Source organism: Mustelus asterias, chromosome 16 (genome assembly GCF_964213995.1).
Source record: "Mustelus asterias chromosome 16, sMusAst1.hap1.1, whole genome shotgun sequence".
Taxonomy (NCBI): domain Eukaryota; kingdom Metazoa; phylum Chordata; class Chondrichthyes; order Carcharhiniformes; family Triakidae; genus Mustelus; species Mustelus asterias.
The window spans coordinates 65,125,830-65,143,005 of record NC_135816.1 but is presented as its reverse complement, the minus strand read 5'-3'; the positions used below and the strand labels follow the sequence as shown (position 1 = coordinate 65,143,005).

The window sequence follows — 17,176 nt, the reverse complement described above, 5'->3', positions numbered from 1 at the left end:
CACTGCGGGTGTACCTACACATATGGAAGGCAGCTCACCATCACTTTCTCAAGAGATGGCCAGCCTAAATGCTGACTAAGATAACCATGTCCACATCCCAGGAATAAATAAAAACAAGCCCTAGACTAACACCCTGTGCTATAAAATTGACAGTATGCTATAGTTAATCACATAGGGATATCGTCCCTCACATTATCGATTGATTGTACAATTAACCCTTGATTAGACTCCAACCTATGACTCGTTCCCAAGGATTTAGCAGCTGATATATTCCCACCTAACCGTTTTATTAGACTGTGGCTCTCGCATATCCATTATTCAATGTTCTTTCCGACTAAACTGCTTGATCAGAGTTGGCCATTGAAGCCAATAATAGATTCAAGAGACAAGTAATAAGACTTTATGAGACAAAAGTTTAAATTTTAAGTTTATTTATTCATGTCACAAGTAGGCTTACATTAACACTTAATGCGGCACGGTAGCACAGTGGTTAGCACTGCTGCTTCACAGCTCCAGGGTCCCGGGTTCGATTCCCGGCTCGGGTCACTGTCTGTGTGGAGTTTGCACATTTTCCTCGTGTTTGCGTGGGTTTCCTCCGGGTGCTCCGGTTTCCTCCCACAGTCCAAAGATGTGCGGGTTAGGTTGATTGGCCAGGTTAAAAATTGCCCCTTAGAGTCCTGAGATGCGTAGGTTAGAGGGATTAGCGGGTAAATATGTGGGGGTAGGGCCTGGGTGGGAGTGTGGTCGGTGCAGACTCGATGGGCCGAATGGCCTCCTTCTGCACTGTAGGGTTTCTATGATTCTATGATTCTATTTCTAACACTGCAATGAAGTTACTGTGAAAATCCCCTGGTCGCCACACTCCGGTGCCTGTTCGGGTACACTGAGGGAGAATTTAGCATGGCCAATGCACCTAACCAGCACGTCTTTCAGACTGTGGGAGGAAACCGGAGCACCCTGAGGAAACCAACCCTCATTTCTAGCATTCCTCCAAAGATATGCTATTTGCCCCAACTATGACATGTGGTAGCACGTTCCACATTCTAAATAAGTAAGTTTCACCTGAATCCTTTGTGGATATTTATTTTAAATTTAAATCTCCCCAGCTAGTGGAAACACTTTCTCTATCAATCTTACTGAACGCCTTCATAATTTGTAGTACCTATATTTAGGTCGCCCTTCAGCCTTTCAGCAAAGGAACTTCAGCCTGAGTTTCCTGAGAGTTCTAACATCTTAATTCTGGTATCATGCAAAACTTTTCTCACCTTCTACAGTGCTGCCATATCCTTTTGATAATATGGAGACCAGAACTTTATACCAAACAGGGGAGGTACTCGGAAAAAGTCAAGGTAACTCTTTTTACGAGTGGTGAATCTTGGGAAACATATAGGTTAGCACTGAATGTTTCCTCACATCTCCATCAACCAGTAAAGAGAAATAAATACATGCAGAAGCATGGATAAATGACCATGATAAACTGCACAAACTGAGGAATCTAAAAATGAGTGGAGAGAGGTTTGAATTTTTTATTATCTTATAGAGAACAAAATAAATGTATGGCTGAGTAAGCCCAGACTAGCTGAATTGCAGGGATTTTGAACAAAAATGTGTTTTAGCGCTTGTGTCTATAAGCTTTTTAAATTGATGTTGCTATTGCATACCATTGACTTTACCCAGATGGATTACAATTGTGTTTGTTTTGCTGTTCCTGTTGTTTCCCAGAAGGACCCAAAGTTCAACAACCAGCCAACGTTAACCACTGCTTAGACGCCACTCAAGCGTGCAATGTTGACGAGACGTGCAAACAGTACCGCAATGAGTATGCCAGGAACTGCCTCAAGCCTAGCTGCAACAGACAGAAGTGCCACAAAAGCCTTCGCCGGGTTTTCGACCTCATGTCAGAGGAATACAAATACCCAATCCTATTCTGCCCGTGTGAAGACAGTACGTGTGCTGAACGCAGGCGCCAGACCATTGTTCCTGCTTGCTCCTTTGAGGAAGCAGATAAAAAGAATTGTTTGACTCTACAGGACATGTGCAAAAAACATATCATTTGCAAGTAAGAATGCTGACCAATGGATTTAATTTGGGAGTTTCTAGGGAACCGGAAAGAGAGAAATAAGAGGAATTACAGCTGGTGAAAGATAATTGTCTGTCTTATTCTGCACAACGATTCAAAGCCCTTCCCATCACTTCCATTGTGTAGAAACTCAAATTAATTAACTCCCTTCTTAATTGCTTCCATTACAAAGAATTCCATTCAATGCCATTTATAGAATTCCAATGGGGCAGAGCCCTTGCCATTCATTCCCAATCAGGGTTCAAATTACACAAGGACAGCGAGCAAATTCACCTTCGAAAGCCCATGAAGATTTAATCATGAGGGCGACCAGGGAAAGAAAAGTTGCTCCAGTGGAAGACTTAAAAGAGCGGACTTTTCCTGTCCCGCTCGCCACGGGAATCGTAGCAGGTGGGACAGGACCGTGCAAAGGTCTGTTGACCTTGCGCAGAAATTTCCGGTCTTTGAGCGAGCCCAGTCCGAAAATCCCATCCATTGAATCTGAGGAGCTGCTCCTCCAATCACAGGTTCCCTCTCTCCTGAACTTGCTGCTCCACCAGAGTCAGAATCTGTGATTGGAGGAGTAGTAAAGACTGGACATCCAAGGCCAGATGGGTCAGGGAGAAGCAGAGACAATCAAGGAGGTACCTGAAAACACAAGTGAGCAGATCAGAAACAGATCAATCCACCATTATGGTAACTTCATCTCTGACTCCCTCTGGCGGTGACCAGCCCTTACACAGATCCTGTGGGGTGCCTCTGAAAAGAGCCTTTGAATCATTAAATTTTCGCTTTTACTCATTCTACGCTGTACTGGTGCTTGCATTAAGAGAGGGGGCTTTATCTCCTTCTGGACCTGGACTGGAACACTTGCTCCCATTCTGACTCCCCCTCTGAGAGTATGGAATTTCCCAAATTCTGCAGTAAACCCCCACCCTCTGTCTAAACTCGCCTCTCAGTCCTGACTCCTGAGTGTCAAATGAGGGGATTGACAATGGAAGCATTGCAAAGGGACACAAGCAGCACAAGCCAGGTGGCATTGTGTGCCTACAACAACTTAACACCTCAGCATAACTCACACTTCCAATCAGCATCATCAGCCTTAATAATACTTGGAGCCAAAGTAAGCCACTTTTGAAAGAAATCACCATTCTTCCACTGGTGCATCTCAAAAGGGAAAAAAATGCGCAGTCTTCCAACAGGAAGCTGATTATTTTCTTATTTATTATATTCAAATCATGCAATATGCCACTGTCCTTTTGACACCTCAGATCAAGCTTTGTAACGGTAGATCTTGCAAACCTAGTTAAAAGGTAGTGTGGCCGAAGACAAGAAGGGCTACCTCACAATATGGGGCTGGACAAGTTATTGGCCTGAATTTCCTGCTCCCCACTAGTGTGTTTCTAGGTGGGGGCCTGAAATAGAATCAATAGGCTTTCCTCTGGGTTGCCGCCTCCCCAACCCAGCAGTGAGCTGGGCCCACCCTCCTGCTCTTGCCCCAATTATTGGCCAATTAAGGGCTATTTCCCACCCAGCCTCAATTTTTAGGCTGATGGAAGGATTTCGCGGGCATAGGAGAAGCATGAAAATGGTCAGGCTTAGACTTCAGGCAGGAACAGAGCAGGCACAGCCCCTCTCCCACATCCACCATCAGAAGCCCCTCCTAACTTCAGGCACCTCCCCCACCAATGGCCACTGACCACTTGCTCCCAATCACCACTTTCCACCCACCCCAGGCTTTCCCTACCCTCCTCTGCCCCTGGGACCCCAAAATTATTTCCTTCCAGTCCAGGGACTTTAGTTCTGCCGTCTTCATACATTTCCTCTTCTGTCCAACTGCAGCTCCTGTTGCTGCAGAGACTGGAGAACTGGCAACCAATCTGAAAGTCTGGACTTCCTCCCGTGGGAGGAGCAGAAGTCACACCTGCAGCCTGTTGATGTTGAGTTGCGTGGGGTTGTGTCCCCCGCCGACTCCTCGAATGGGAAGAGCCCAGGGGAAAAAGAAACATTTTGACCTCTGCTCCCAATGTATTGGATTTCTGGGATTGGCCCTCCCAATCATACCCATCACATAGAATTTCAACAGATCAAACCATTCCCATGCAACAAAAACAGGAAAATGCTGGAAAATCTCAGCAGGTCTGACAGCATCTGTGGGGAGAGAATAGAGCCAACGTTTCGAGGCTAGATGACTCTTCATCTGCATTGCCATCTTGTGGAATTCCAAAGCTATAGCTGTTTTGCTACCACAGATAAACACACAAGTACCTCCATGAATACAGACATACACCAATATCCCTGTGCTGTCACTCTAACACTTTTTCTGTCCTACACTGACCTCATGCTCTGCGAAACACACATGAATAAAGAAATACAGAAGTAACCCTGCGACTTGGAGGCTAACTTCAGGGGCGGCACGGTGGCACAGTGGTTAGCACTGCTGCTTCACAGTGGCAGGGACCCAGGTTCGATTCCCGGCTTAGGTCACTGTCTGTGCGGAGTTTGCACATTCTCCCCATGTCTGCGTGGGTTTCCTCCAGGTGCTCCGGTTTCCTCCCACAGTCCAAAGATGTGCGGGTTATGTAGATTGGCCATGCTAAATTACCCCTTAGTTTCAGGGGGACTAGCTAGGATAAATGCATGGGTTGTGGGGATAGGGCCTTGGTGGGATTGTGGTTGGTGCAGACCCGATGGGCCGAATGGCCTCCTTCTGCACTGTAGGATTCTATGGTTCTATAATCCACTTTGACTATAAAGCCTAAAGACTATTAGATGAATTGCTGCCTCAACATAAATGGCTTCACATTACATTCTGTTGTAGCAAATTCCTCCCAAATCTGACTGCTGATGTTCCCCAAGTGTAATGTTTATCTTTCTCTATTCTCTCTGACAGATCCCGACTCGCAGACTTTCAGACCAACTGCCAACCATCCAAGAAGTCTGCCAGCTATTGTTTCCGAGAGAACTATAACGCCTGCCTTCAGTCTTACACTGGCCTCATTGGTAAATACTCTGACCTTTACTTCATGAAGTGCGCACAAATGCTTTGGAAGATTTCCACTAGAACAAAGAACAATACAGCTCAGGAACAGGCCCTTCGGCCCTCCAAGCCCGCGCCGCTCCCTGGTCCAAACTAGACCATTCTTTTGTATCCCTCCATTCCCACTCCCACTAGTTTCTATGTTAAAGATATTGCAACAATCAACAGGCTGAATTTCTCAGTCCGGTGAATGTGGGCTGGGAAGTGGGAGGTCTCCTCGGGTGGTGGGTGAAAATGCAAGGCAGGGAGACCGATTCCTTGCTGCATTAATACATTATGAGCAATGGTGGGAAACCTTTTTAAAATTCATTCACGGGATGAATCACTGGATAGGCCAGCATTTATTGCCCATCCCTAATTGGTCTTGAGAAGGTGAGTCTTCTTCTTAAAGTGCTGCAGTCCCTGTGGTGTGGGTAAACTCATACTGATGTTTGGGAGAGTGTTCCAGGATTTTAACCCAGTGACAGTGAAGGAATAGCAATATATTTCCAAATCAGGATCATGAGTGGTTTGGAGGGGAACTTCCAGGTGGTGTTTCCATGTGTCTTGCTGCTCTTGTCCTTCTAGATGGTAGCAGTTGTGGGTTTGGGAGGTGCTGTCTCAGGAAACTTGGTGAGATTCTGCGGTGCATTTTGTGGACAGTATGCACTGCTGCCACTGTGCATCGGTGGTGAAGAGAGTGAATGTTCAAAGTGGCGGATGGGCAGCCAATCATCCGGGCTGCTTTGTTCTGGATTGTGCCAAGCTTCTTCAGTGTTGTTGGAGCTGCATTTATCCAAGCAAGTGGAGCGTATCTAGGCCCACATTCCTGGTGCTCAGGGTTCCTAGGAAATCCCACAATGTATCCTGAAACTATGGGCAGGAATTTCCAACCAGAGTTTGCAGAAACTTGGAAGATGACCACCAATGCACCCACTATTTCTGGGGCCACTTCCTTAAATACTCTGGGATGTAAATTATCAGGCTCTGGGAATTTCTCAGTCTTCAATCCCATCAATTTCCCCATCACCATTTCCTTAGTAATACTGATTAGCTTCAGTTTCTCCCTCTCACTAAACCCTGTGTTCCCCAACCTTTATGGAATGTTAGTAGTGTCCTCCTTTGTGAAGACAGAACCAAAGTATGTATTTAGTTGGTCAGTCATTCCTTTGTTCTCCAGCGTAGATTCTCCTGTTTGACTGTAAAGGACCTATATTTGTCTTCAATCTTTTTCTCTTCACATACCTATAGAAACTTTTACAGTCAGTTTTTATGTTCCCCACAAACTTACTTTTGTACTCTATTTTCCCCTCCTTAATCAATCCCTTTGTCCTCCCTTGCTGAATTCTAAACTGCTCTCAGTCCGTAGGTCTGTTTTATTTTTCTGGCTAATTTGTATGCCTCTCCCTTGGATCTAATATTGTTTTTCATTTCCTTTATAAGCCATGGTTTGGCCGCCTTTCCTGTTTTATTTTTGCTCAAGACAGGAATGAACAACTGTTGCAGTTCACCCATGCGCTCTTCAAATGTTTGCCATTGCCTATCCATCGTCATCCCTTTAATCCAATCCATCATAATCAACTTGTGCCTCATACCATCATAGTTCCCTTTATTTAGATTCTGGACCCTATTCTCAGAATCAGCTACATCACTTTCCAAATTGATGAATAATTTTATCATATTACGGTTGCTCATTCCCAAGGGCCCACTCATAACTAGATTCCGTTTGATCCTTTCTCATTACACAATACCCAGTCTAAGATTGGCTGTTCTCCAGGAATGCCTCTTCTATGATATTGTTAAAAATTTGATTTCCCCAATCTGTATGCAGACTAAAGTCATCCATAATTACAGATGTTCCTTTATCGCATGCATCTCTAATTTCCTGTTTAATTCCATCCCCAACATCACAACTAAAGTTTGGGGGTCTACCCTTCTTAACTTATCTGCTATCACTTTTCTAATTCTCCTTTCTGTCTTTTGTTCTTATCTTTCTTTCCCCCTCCTCTGACTCCTTGCATAGGTTTCCATCTCCCCACTGTTTTAGTTTAAACCGTCCTTCACCACTCGACCAAATACTGCTCCAGGACACCAGTCCCGGTCCTGACTAGCTGGACGGGTTACACTTTATACTGGTCCCCCCTCCCCCAGAACCGATCTCAATGTCCCAGGAATTTGAATCCTTCCCCTTCACATCACCTTTTTAGCCACGTATTCATCTGATATAACCTACAATTTCTGCTCTGACTAGCACGAGGCACTGGTAGCAGTCCTGAGATCGCTATCTTTGAGGTCCTACTTCTCAACTTACTTCCTATTTCCCTACATTTTGCTTTTAGGGTGCTATGTTGTTTGTACCAATGTGTACCATGACCACTGGCTGTTCACACTCCCTCTGCAAAATGTCCTGTAGCCGCTCCAAGACATCCTTGACTCTAGCACCAGGGAGACAACGTGTCATCCTGGAATTTTGTTTGTGGCCACAGCAACGCCTATTGATTACCCTTACAATTAGATTCCTTAAAACTATTGCATTCCCACACTTTTTACTCTTCCTCTGTGCAGCAAAGCCAACCATGGTGCAGTGAATTTGGCTGTTGCCACTTTCCCCTGAGAAGCCATTCCCCTCAACAGTATCCAAAGTGCTCCAACTGTTTTGCAGAGAATGGTCACAGGAGATTCCTGCACTGCCTATCCAGTCCTCTTGCTCTGTCTGGTGGTCACCCATTCCCTTCCTGCCTGTGGAGTCTGAGCCTGCAGTGTGACCACCTCTGTATACATGCTATCCACGATCTTCCCTGCCTCACGGATGCTCCACATGTTCCCAGCCATTGCTCCAGCCACAAAACACAGAATTCCAGAAGCTGCAGTTGAGACCATAACACCATGAGAAGTAGAAACAGTAGTAGGCCATTCGGCCCCTCAAGCTTGTTCCACCATTTAATAGGGTCATGGCTGATCCAACATGATTCACGGGCACTTTCCTGCCTTTTCCCGTAACCCTTGATTCCCTTACTGATGAAAAATCTTATTTATCTCAGACTTCAATATACACAAGGACACCCCCCCCCCCCCCGCCCCCCACAGCTCTCTGTGGAAAGGAGTTCCAAAGACTCATAACCCTCTGAGAGAAGAAATTCCTCCTCAACTCAGTCTTAAATTGTCACCCCTTTATTCTGAGACTATACCCTCTGATTCTAGACTCTCCCATGAGGGGAAACATCCTCTCAGCATTTACCCTGTCAATCCCCTTAAGAATCCTATATGTTTCAATGAGAACACATCTCATTCTTTTAAATTCCAGTGAGTCGAGTCCCAACCTGTTTAACCTTTCCTCATAAGACAATCCCTCCATACCAGGGATCATCCTTGTGAACCTTCTCTGAACTGCCTGCAATGAAGTAATATCTTTCCTTAAATAAGGGGACTAAAACTGCTCACAGTACTCCAGATGTGGTCTCCCCATTACCTTGTACAGTTGCAACGAGACTTCCCTCCCCAATTCCAACTTCCTTGAAGTAAGGACCAACATTCATTAGCCTTCCTGATTACCTGCTGCACTTGTGTGCTAGCTTTCTGTGTTTTGTGTACAAGTGCCCCCAAGTCCCTTTGTGACCTGAGGCCGGGATTGAACCTGGGTCCCTGGCACTGTGAGGTAGCAGTGATGACCACTATGCCACCCTTTTTTCCTCGAAAAACTTTAATAAATTAGTCAGACATGATTGCCCTTTCATGAAGCCATGCTGACCTTGCTTGATTAGTTGGAGATACTTACTGCACACATGTTAGCCTTGGGCATTGGAAATCTACCTGGCTTCCCACGTAGAGCAGGAGGAGCATACCACAGCTTTGAGCCTCCCTGCCATGACTTACACCTTTAAATTGAACCTTTTAGAAGATACTTAAAATCAAATTAGTCTATGGTCCTTTTTCCCTGGTCCTCATTCCTGAGGAATATTGCCATTACACACTATAAACCACAAAATAAAGACCTTACAAACTGTAGGCAATTAAAGTAGTAATTACTTACCTGACTGTACTCACCCAATCAGGAACCCCAAGCTAGCACTCAGACTTCTTCTGCACTCTCGCAATAATCAGCTCTCTCCCTTGTAGCCTCCACTCGAGCTCTCATTTCATCATGTCGATACAAGTTCATCCAGTTTAAAAAAACATATATGAAATGACTTATCAAATATTTTGCTGAGATGGTGTCAGGGAATGGGAGATTATACTGGTTTCTCAATTGTTTAGCTATTTGTTTTGGGAGCTATGTCAGACTTCTGTCTCACTTTATAAGCTTTTTAAGGTTGTTTTTTTTTTCTGTAGTTGAGTGTGCAGTGGGGCCCACTGGAGCCAGGTTCGTACCTATGCTGCTCCTCAGCTAGCTGCAAGAGCATCCAACAACTATTGCAATGCAGCACCACACCATTGTCACTCCCCTGTAATTTATCATATTTGCTTCAACTCGACCCACCACCCTTGTCGGTTTAATCATTATGCAATTCGACATAATAAACTCCTTTGATAGAACTGGCAAAACAGCATTTATTGTTCATCCCTATTTACCCTGAGGGCATTTTAAGATTTAACCACAGAGTTTAGCAGTCTGTAAGATGGGCAGTCAGTTGTCCCTCCCTCAAGGGCATTAACAAACCAGTTGAGTTTTATGCCAATTCAGCAGCTTTTGTGGTTATTTTCCAATGTTTGTCCACAAACTGTCAGATTTATCAAATTAATTTTCACAAATGTCCATGGTGGGATTTGAACTCTTGATATTTGAGTTTGCTAATATAAAACCACAAGCATCAGTTCTCCATGCCACAGCACAATAAGTTGCCTCTAATTTCCACATGGTTTGTTGTGGATCTAATATTGCTAAAAAAACCAGAAACCAGTTTCTGAATGGTCCAGTGAATTATTACACCGTGGAACGGGGCAATGTATCTTGCAAATCACAAAGCTTTGACCCTATTCTTTGCTTCGTTACCAATTTTAGCCAGTGTTGTGGTTACTGTATTGTACTCTCCATATTCACAAATTACAGAGATGAAAATAGCAGCTAGCTTTCAATTTTCTTGATTTGCTGTTCTCTGTAAGGGAGTGTTCAAATAGGGTGAGAACAAGTTCGGCCTTATTGAGGTTTTCACCATCCCCACACAGTCACTTCTTTTTCTTTCAGCTTCTCCTATTTGGGGTTGTCACAATGCTGGTTAATAATCCTTCTCCTGACAGTCAGGGAAACAGGGGGGCAGGAAGATGGGCAGGGAAGTGGTTTGGAGACCCTGTCGCCTTCCCACTACACTCTGATTCAATTTGGGGTGGGAAGGCACGGTGATAGCTTTCTTGACTGGAAATCAATTGAGGCCCTTAGGGCTGACCTTACGGGCCTCATCCTGCCACCACTGGCACTTAACCAGCAGCGGCAGGAGCCATGATTTGTAGGCAAGCCAGGCATTGGTTTCCCATGAAGATCCCGGCCTGCTCTATATGCTAACCATCACCCCACTCCCATCCATTTCCCCTGTTGGTGAACTTTCCCTTGTCTGGCCCTAGCAAACACACCCCTGGTGCTCCATTGTGGAAAGTCTGCTTGAGATCTACTGCAGTACTGAGAGTAAACGGTGCTCCCTGTGGTGCTGCCGCTATGCGAGAGCCGCCAGCCTCTAATAGACTGACAACTCTTGAAGGTAGGAAATACCTCCTGAGGATGGCGCAGACTCCAACTCTGACCAGATAAGTGCCTAAATCCTAAGTGAAGGCTTGTACTTGACCTTGTTAGGGAATCATGGATTTGTACATTTTCTGCACCTCCTATCTTTGGAGTTTGATGTTCTACAAGGGGTATTTTACATAACTCTATACAATTCTTGTTCCCTACAGGCACGGTTCTAACTCCAAACTATGTGAGTAACAGCAGCTCTAATATCTCCATATGGTGCACATGTGTCAACAGTGGCAACCAACAAGAAGAGTGTGAGAATCTACTGAACCTTTTCACAAGCAACAATTGTCTCAGTAAGTATGAAAGGGTAGAGCAGGTGACCTACTCTCAAACCTTTAGCTAATAGTTGAGTAAGAGAAACCCATAATGGTTTTCACTCTATTTATCCTCATCCCTATTCTCATGGAGAAGATCTTGGAATCCACACACACCACCTCCCAGTATAGACATGAGTGAAGTCAGGAACCCATGTCCTACCACTCTAAGTCATGAAGATTTGAGCTCCAACCTCCTGCTTCGTTTAATTATATTGTTATTAACAGTTTAGCATCTGATGAAATGAATGTATGCTCGGCCATTTTGAACAGATATATTGGACATTGTTCCAATTAAGTCTTCAATTGAAAGAGTAGAAAAGACCCCGCTCCTCCTAGCTCAGTAACCACTTCCAGACCTTTAACCCTCTGAGATCTCTATGCTCCTCTGCATCTGGCCTCTTGCGCATCTTCAGATATCATTGCTTCACTATTGGTGGGTGTACTGTTAGCTGTCTGGATTTGAAGCTCTGTAATTCCCTCCCTAAACTCTCCATTTCTTTATCCCTCTTTTTCCTTGTTTAAGACGCTACTTAAAATTTACCTCTTTAATAAAGCTTTTGGCCACCTGTGCGTATATCTCAGTTTGTGGTTCAGTGTCAGATTTTGTTTGATAAACTCCAGTGAAGCACCTTGGGATGTTTTATGATATTGAAGTTGCTAAATGAGTGTGAGCTGTTGTCTCAATATAAGACCCAATGATGCTTGTGATAGAGAACTGGGGAAATGACGGAGAACTTTTCTATGCAAATGCACCCCCCCCCCCCCCCCCCCCCACCGCCACAGCCGGGACTGCCATTGGCTGGTGGTGGGACCTTCTGGTCCTGCCATTGTCAACAGAGTTACTGGTTGAATGCACCCCTTGCTGCTGGAAAACCTACAGCGGGGCTGGGTCGTCATCGGGATCGGAAGATCCTTCTTGTGTGAACGGCTGGAAAATTCTGATGTCCTTCCCCATCCTCAAGGAAGGCTATTGCAATGCGACACCGCACAATTGTCACTCCCTGTAATTTGTCATATTTGCTGCAACTCGACCCACCACCCTCGTCTGTTTAATCATTATGCAATTCGACATAATAAACTCCTTTGATAGAACTGGCAAAACAGCATTTATTGTTCATCCCTATTTACCCTGAGGGCATTAAGAGTTTAGCAGTCTGTAAGATGGGTAGTCAGTTGTCCCTCCCTCAAGGGCATTAACAAACCAGTTGAGTTCTATGCCAATTCAAAAGCTTTTGTGGTTATTTTCCAATGTATGTCCACAACTGTCAGATTTATCAAATTAATTTTCACAAATGTCCACGGTGGGATTTGAACTCTTGATATTTGAGTTTGCTGATATAAAACCACAAGCATCTGTTCTTTACGTCAAAGCATGAGTGGTTGCACTCGGGATCGGAAGACCCTGGTGCGGACGGCTGGAAAATTCTGGCTCTGGATTTCAAACCACGGGATCCAATTAGTTTTAGTAATAGTGAAGTTTTAATCACATGACTTAATAGCAGTGCACTAGAGCATCCGTTTCTCACAGGGAAGTCTCGGTAATGTTGAACAAATCCATTGGATATCCAATGACAAATACAGATGTTTGAACCTCAATTTAAACTGAGTGACTTTTTTAAATTCTATTTTTCATTCATTCGTGGGAGCGTGGGACATGGGCGTCGCTGGACGGCCAGCATTTATTGCCTATCCCTAGTTGCCCTTGTTCAGGGGCAGTTGAGAGTCAACCACATTGCTGTGGCTCTGGAGTCACATGTAGGCCAGACCAGATAAGGATGGCAGATTTCCTTCCCTAAAGGACATTAGTGAACCAGATGGGTTTTTCCGACAATCGACAATGGTTTCAGGTTTATGAGTAGATCCTTAATTCTAGTTTTTTTTTAAATTCAAATTTCACCATCTGCCGTGGCAGGATTCGAATCCGGGTCCCCAGAACATTAGCTGAATTTCTAGATTAATGGACTATCGATAATACCACTAGGCCATTGCCTCCCCTTCATCTGCCCTTACAGTGAGATCATTCCCAGTTTTTGGCCATATCTCACTGAGCAAACTCCTTAATGTTTGTGACCTGCTTGTCCTCAGATCTGAGAGGGGGGACGGGCTGGAGAAACAACTGGGAAGACTTCAGGCTTAGGTTGATTCATGAAATCATCCAGTTTGGTGAAAAATGTACATAAAGAAGTAAAGTGTACTGATCATCAGTCAACATTTAGGGCGGGGTTAGATTCAGAGAGATGAGTGACACTGTGCAAGATGTTGATGTTTGTTTACCTCAGGGTCTTGGGTCAGAATCCAACATAACTTGAGATGAACACCGCTGCCACCTGATAGATACTACCCTAATGATTTGATCTACTTTAATCTTTGATAGTGGTCTTTAAATTTGGACAGTGGAGTCAGCACCCAAAATCACTATTGTTAATTCTGGCTTCTATAGACTGGTGGCATTCATCTATCCAAATCTGTTAACAATCCACAGAAAAGAGTAAGGACAAAATTCATCCAAGTAAAATATTGGATTTATTTCCTATTGAAGTTCTCAACCTTTTGCCTGAAGTTTAACACATACTTGGTCTCTTCCAGGAAAGTCTATAGATTCATACACCAACTCTTTGCTGTTTCATCTGCCGGGAAACAAGCAGCCCCCACTAACAACGACTCGACGCTTATCCTTCAACTTCCCATGCAAGGATAGGTCAAGCGATGATGCCAATGATTTAACCACATTGGACTTAAATGAGGTAAAATTCCAACCTGACTTCCAATTTCGTCATCAGTGCAAATGATTTGCAGTTAAAGTGTGAGGCATTCATTGACATTGTGATGTTTTCAGTGAAAAGAGACATCTCCTTTAAGTGTTGATGGCCACGGATAACGTGGGCATAAGTGATTTATCCTTTAGAGCATGCCTGTCACTACTAGTTAAGTGAATCAAATGGATCTTTCTGTTCTGTACTCTCTTATGTTGCTGCAACTGCACAGTAGTTATATGATCTCAATCACATCATCTTTGGAGGCAGGTGTTTTCCTCCATTAAGTGAAGAAAAATTGGAGAAAGACAAATGCATCTACTTTGATACATCTTCTCATGACTCGACACTGAGCAGCATTGGCAGGGAGTGAATTGGCAATCTGCCTCTCAGGTTGGGTAGGGTCCATGTTGAGGAAAGATCTCTCTATTGATTCTTATTTCCTTCTTGCCTTGCCATTGTCCTTTAGCCAGGCAAGCAGGAGGGTCTGGGAAGTGAACATCTCCATGCCTGATGCTATGTTTCACGTAACTTGCCTCTTGGGTCAAGTTATACTTCCCCATCTGTTGTGTCTCTCTCTGTGATGGGAGTGCTTCAGCAATATAAACTATTTAATCTAGCACCTAGGCACATGACTCAAGAATATTCTCAGTTTAGAAAAGCTGAATTTGAATCCAACTCAAAAGCTCTGATTTGACTTCAGCCTTACACATAGAGGCCCAAAGCTTTATCAATAGAAGAATCAGGCAGTCAGGGTGCAAGTTGCTGCCTGAAAACTCACTGAGACTGTTTGTACTTTCTTCAATTTTAATATCTTAAGAGGTTTCAGGGAATGTATATTTTTCCCTTATCAGATGTGAATCTTTGGCGCACAGCTGATATGACAGGGTTTTGACATTATACTATACAACATCTGAGCATTTAAAACGTTAGTCATTTTAATTCCCTAATTCTATTGCAGGACTGCAATTGTCGTGGGGACAAGCTAAAGGCTTCTAAAGAGAAATCACTGTCTGAGAAAATTACTGATTGTGATCCGAATTCAGGAACTGATATTCAGAGCTCTGCTGTCGTGGTATCCTGTGCCATCTACATCTTCATTTCCATTATAGAAAATGCCATTTGAAAGGATGTGCCTATGCCTTTCCAAAGAGACAGAAGGAATGAAGAGAGTCCGATACTTGCCTTCTCTATGTGCTCCCCTCTAAAACTGATTGCTTCAAAAAGAAACACAAATGCCTGAAATAGTACTTGAACTGAGAAAATAGTTTGTTAAAATATCCAGCAACTTGTCTCCTTGCTAAAGCATTAACTGGAAACGTCATACAGTTTATTCCCCTGCAGTGTATCTATCGTAAGTGTATGATTCACTTAAATATATAACAAGTCAAAATCTCTTCACATTAATTTCCATCACAGCCAATATAAGTATGTAAGCAATTTCGCTAGATGGATGGATTTACTAACAGTTCCCCCGTCCATTTAATTCCCTTTCTAGTGCAATTCTGGAAAGAACAGCATTATTAAAAACAGTGATTACACTCAGACCACTCAACATTTGTAGAAAATTGGTCTCTTCCTTTCAATTGGACCACATCTGTTTGGATGTGTAAGTGTTATACTCTGACTGATTTATTTTCCTTTAGAAGGGAATTAAAAAGCAAAGATAGTCCACTGACCTTTAAATGAGAGGCTACAAAGATTATACAGTAGTCTGCATCATCTGAAATAGGTAAACTCTCATTTTGAGATATCACTTCTTTATTTTGAGGCCTGTGTCCTACCCTGTGAAGCTGAGGTGTGCGAATGTGGTTGTTGCTATGCTGCTTTTTATACATGTCATGAAACGTAGCCCCAAAATTGAATGCGTGGTAGAGATAAACCTGTGCTACAGTAAGTAGTTTGGACCATTTCAGCACTTGTAGTTCACACACCAGTGATGAACACAACAAGCCACATTCGGTGATAAATTACATGATGAGTACTACTTGTTAAATCCAGACCAATTCTCACTGCAGTAGCTGTGTCATGTGGTTGAAGTAATGATCTGTGGCTACTCATCAAGGTGGTTGGTAAGGTCACCTTGTACTGATGCTACACTGGTTTCACTTACAACTTTACTATGCATTGTTTGTAAATGAGTCTGATGCTGTAATTGTTATAATGTAGGAAATGGTGGCATTCTTCCTGTGTTGTATAATGTAAATGTTTAAGAAATAACCTGGCAAAACTTCTGTTCTTGTTCCGACCACTGTAAATGTCTTTTGTACTGTGTCAAATGGCAGCTGTCGAGATCTTGAGATGGTATTGGAAAACTTCTGTGGGGAAAGAAAATAGACAGCTGGACTGCATGGCTGTGGTGAGAAAATCAATTTGAAAAGAAAATTTACTGTCATATATAATATATATTTTATCAGTGATAACAGATTAGACAATTGTAAAGCTCCAATCTAAGATTTGGATTCAAATACCATTCATAAACTCCTTGAAATTGACCATTTTTGTTCACGGCATTGAATTTCTTGAATGGAGTAGTGTCCTGTAATTCACTGATGTTGTTCTTTATAAATATACTCCAGTGATACCATCCATCTTGAGACACTGTACAGACCTGGTGAGCATTTGCATCACATATTGAGTCAGTGATGTGGCATTGAACCATCACAGTAGCATGGTGGTTCACACAGCGCCAGGGGCGTGGGTTCGATTCCCAGCTCGGGTCTCTGTCTGTGCAGAGTTTGCAAGTTCTCCCCATGACTGCATGGGTTTGCTTCGGGTGCTCCAGTTTCCTCCCACAGTCCTAAAGATATGCTAGTTAGGTGCACTGGTTATGCTAAATTCTCCCTCAGTGTATCCAAACAGGCGTCGGAGTGTGGCAACAGTAACGTCATTGCAGTGTTAATGAAAGCTTACTTGTGACACTAATAAATAAATCAAGATCTTTAGATCACATATTCTAACTCAACTATAGATGACCATATTCTATATGTAAATCATCTGAAACCCACAAGTACATTCTGGTTTATAAATCACTCCTGGAAATCATTATTCTGTGTAAAGCCATCCATGCCCCTCATTTATGTACTAACCTTTCAGTCACATTCAGCTGTCCTGTATTTCCTAACATGCCATCTGAACCCATCAATTAGAACCTAACCTGAAATTTATATAAACTATCCAATTCCTTTGATTAGATTCCATTCTGCAACTCAATCTCATGACTGTTATTCTAAACCATCTGACTTCCTCAAATAGCTTTTAGCATACTGAGTGTCCATCATCCTGCCTATCAGCCTCAATTCC

The 17,176-nt window shown here is 43.4% G+C and overlaps 1 protein-coding gene across 3 annotated transcripts in view; it reads left to right on the top strand.

Moving 5' to 3' along the window:
• Window positions 1–16,369, top strand: part of LOC144505514 (GDNF family receptor alpha-4-like) — a 34,965-nt gene extending 18,596 nt beyond the window's left edge. For 2 of the 3 annotated variants that reach the window (XM_078231637.1, XM_078231639.1), the window contains exons 4-8: window positions 1,723–2,059; window positions 4,953–5,062; window positions 10,962–11,096; window positions 13,707–13,864; window positions 14,835–16,369. In XM_078231637.1, coding sequence (XP_078087763.1) covers window positions 1,723–2,059; window positions 4,953–5,062; window positions 10,962–11,096; window positions 13,707–13,864; window positions 14,835–14,999 — 905 coding nt within the window. In that variant the 3' untranslated portion in view covers window positions 15,000–16,369. The remainder of the gene's footprint in view (window positions 1–1,722; window positions 2,060–4,952; window positions 5,063–10,961; window positions 11,097–13,706; window positions 13,865–14,834) is intronic. The other variant, XM_078231638.1, reaches the window with a different exon arrangement.
• Window positions 16,370–17,176: the final 807 nt, after the last annotated feature.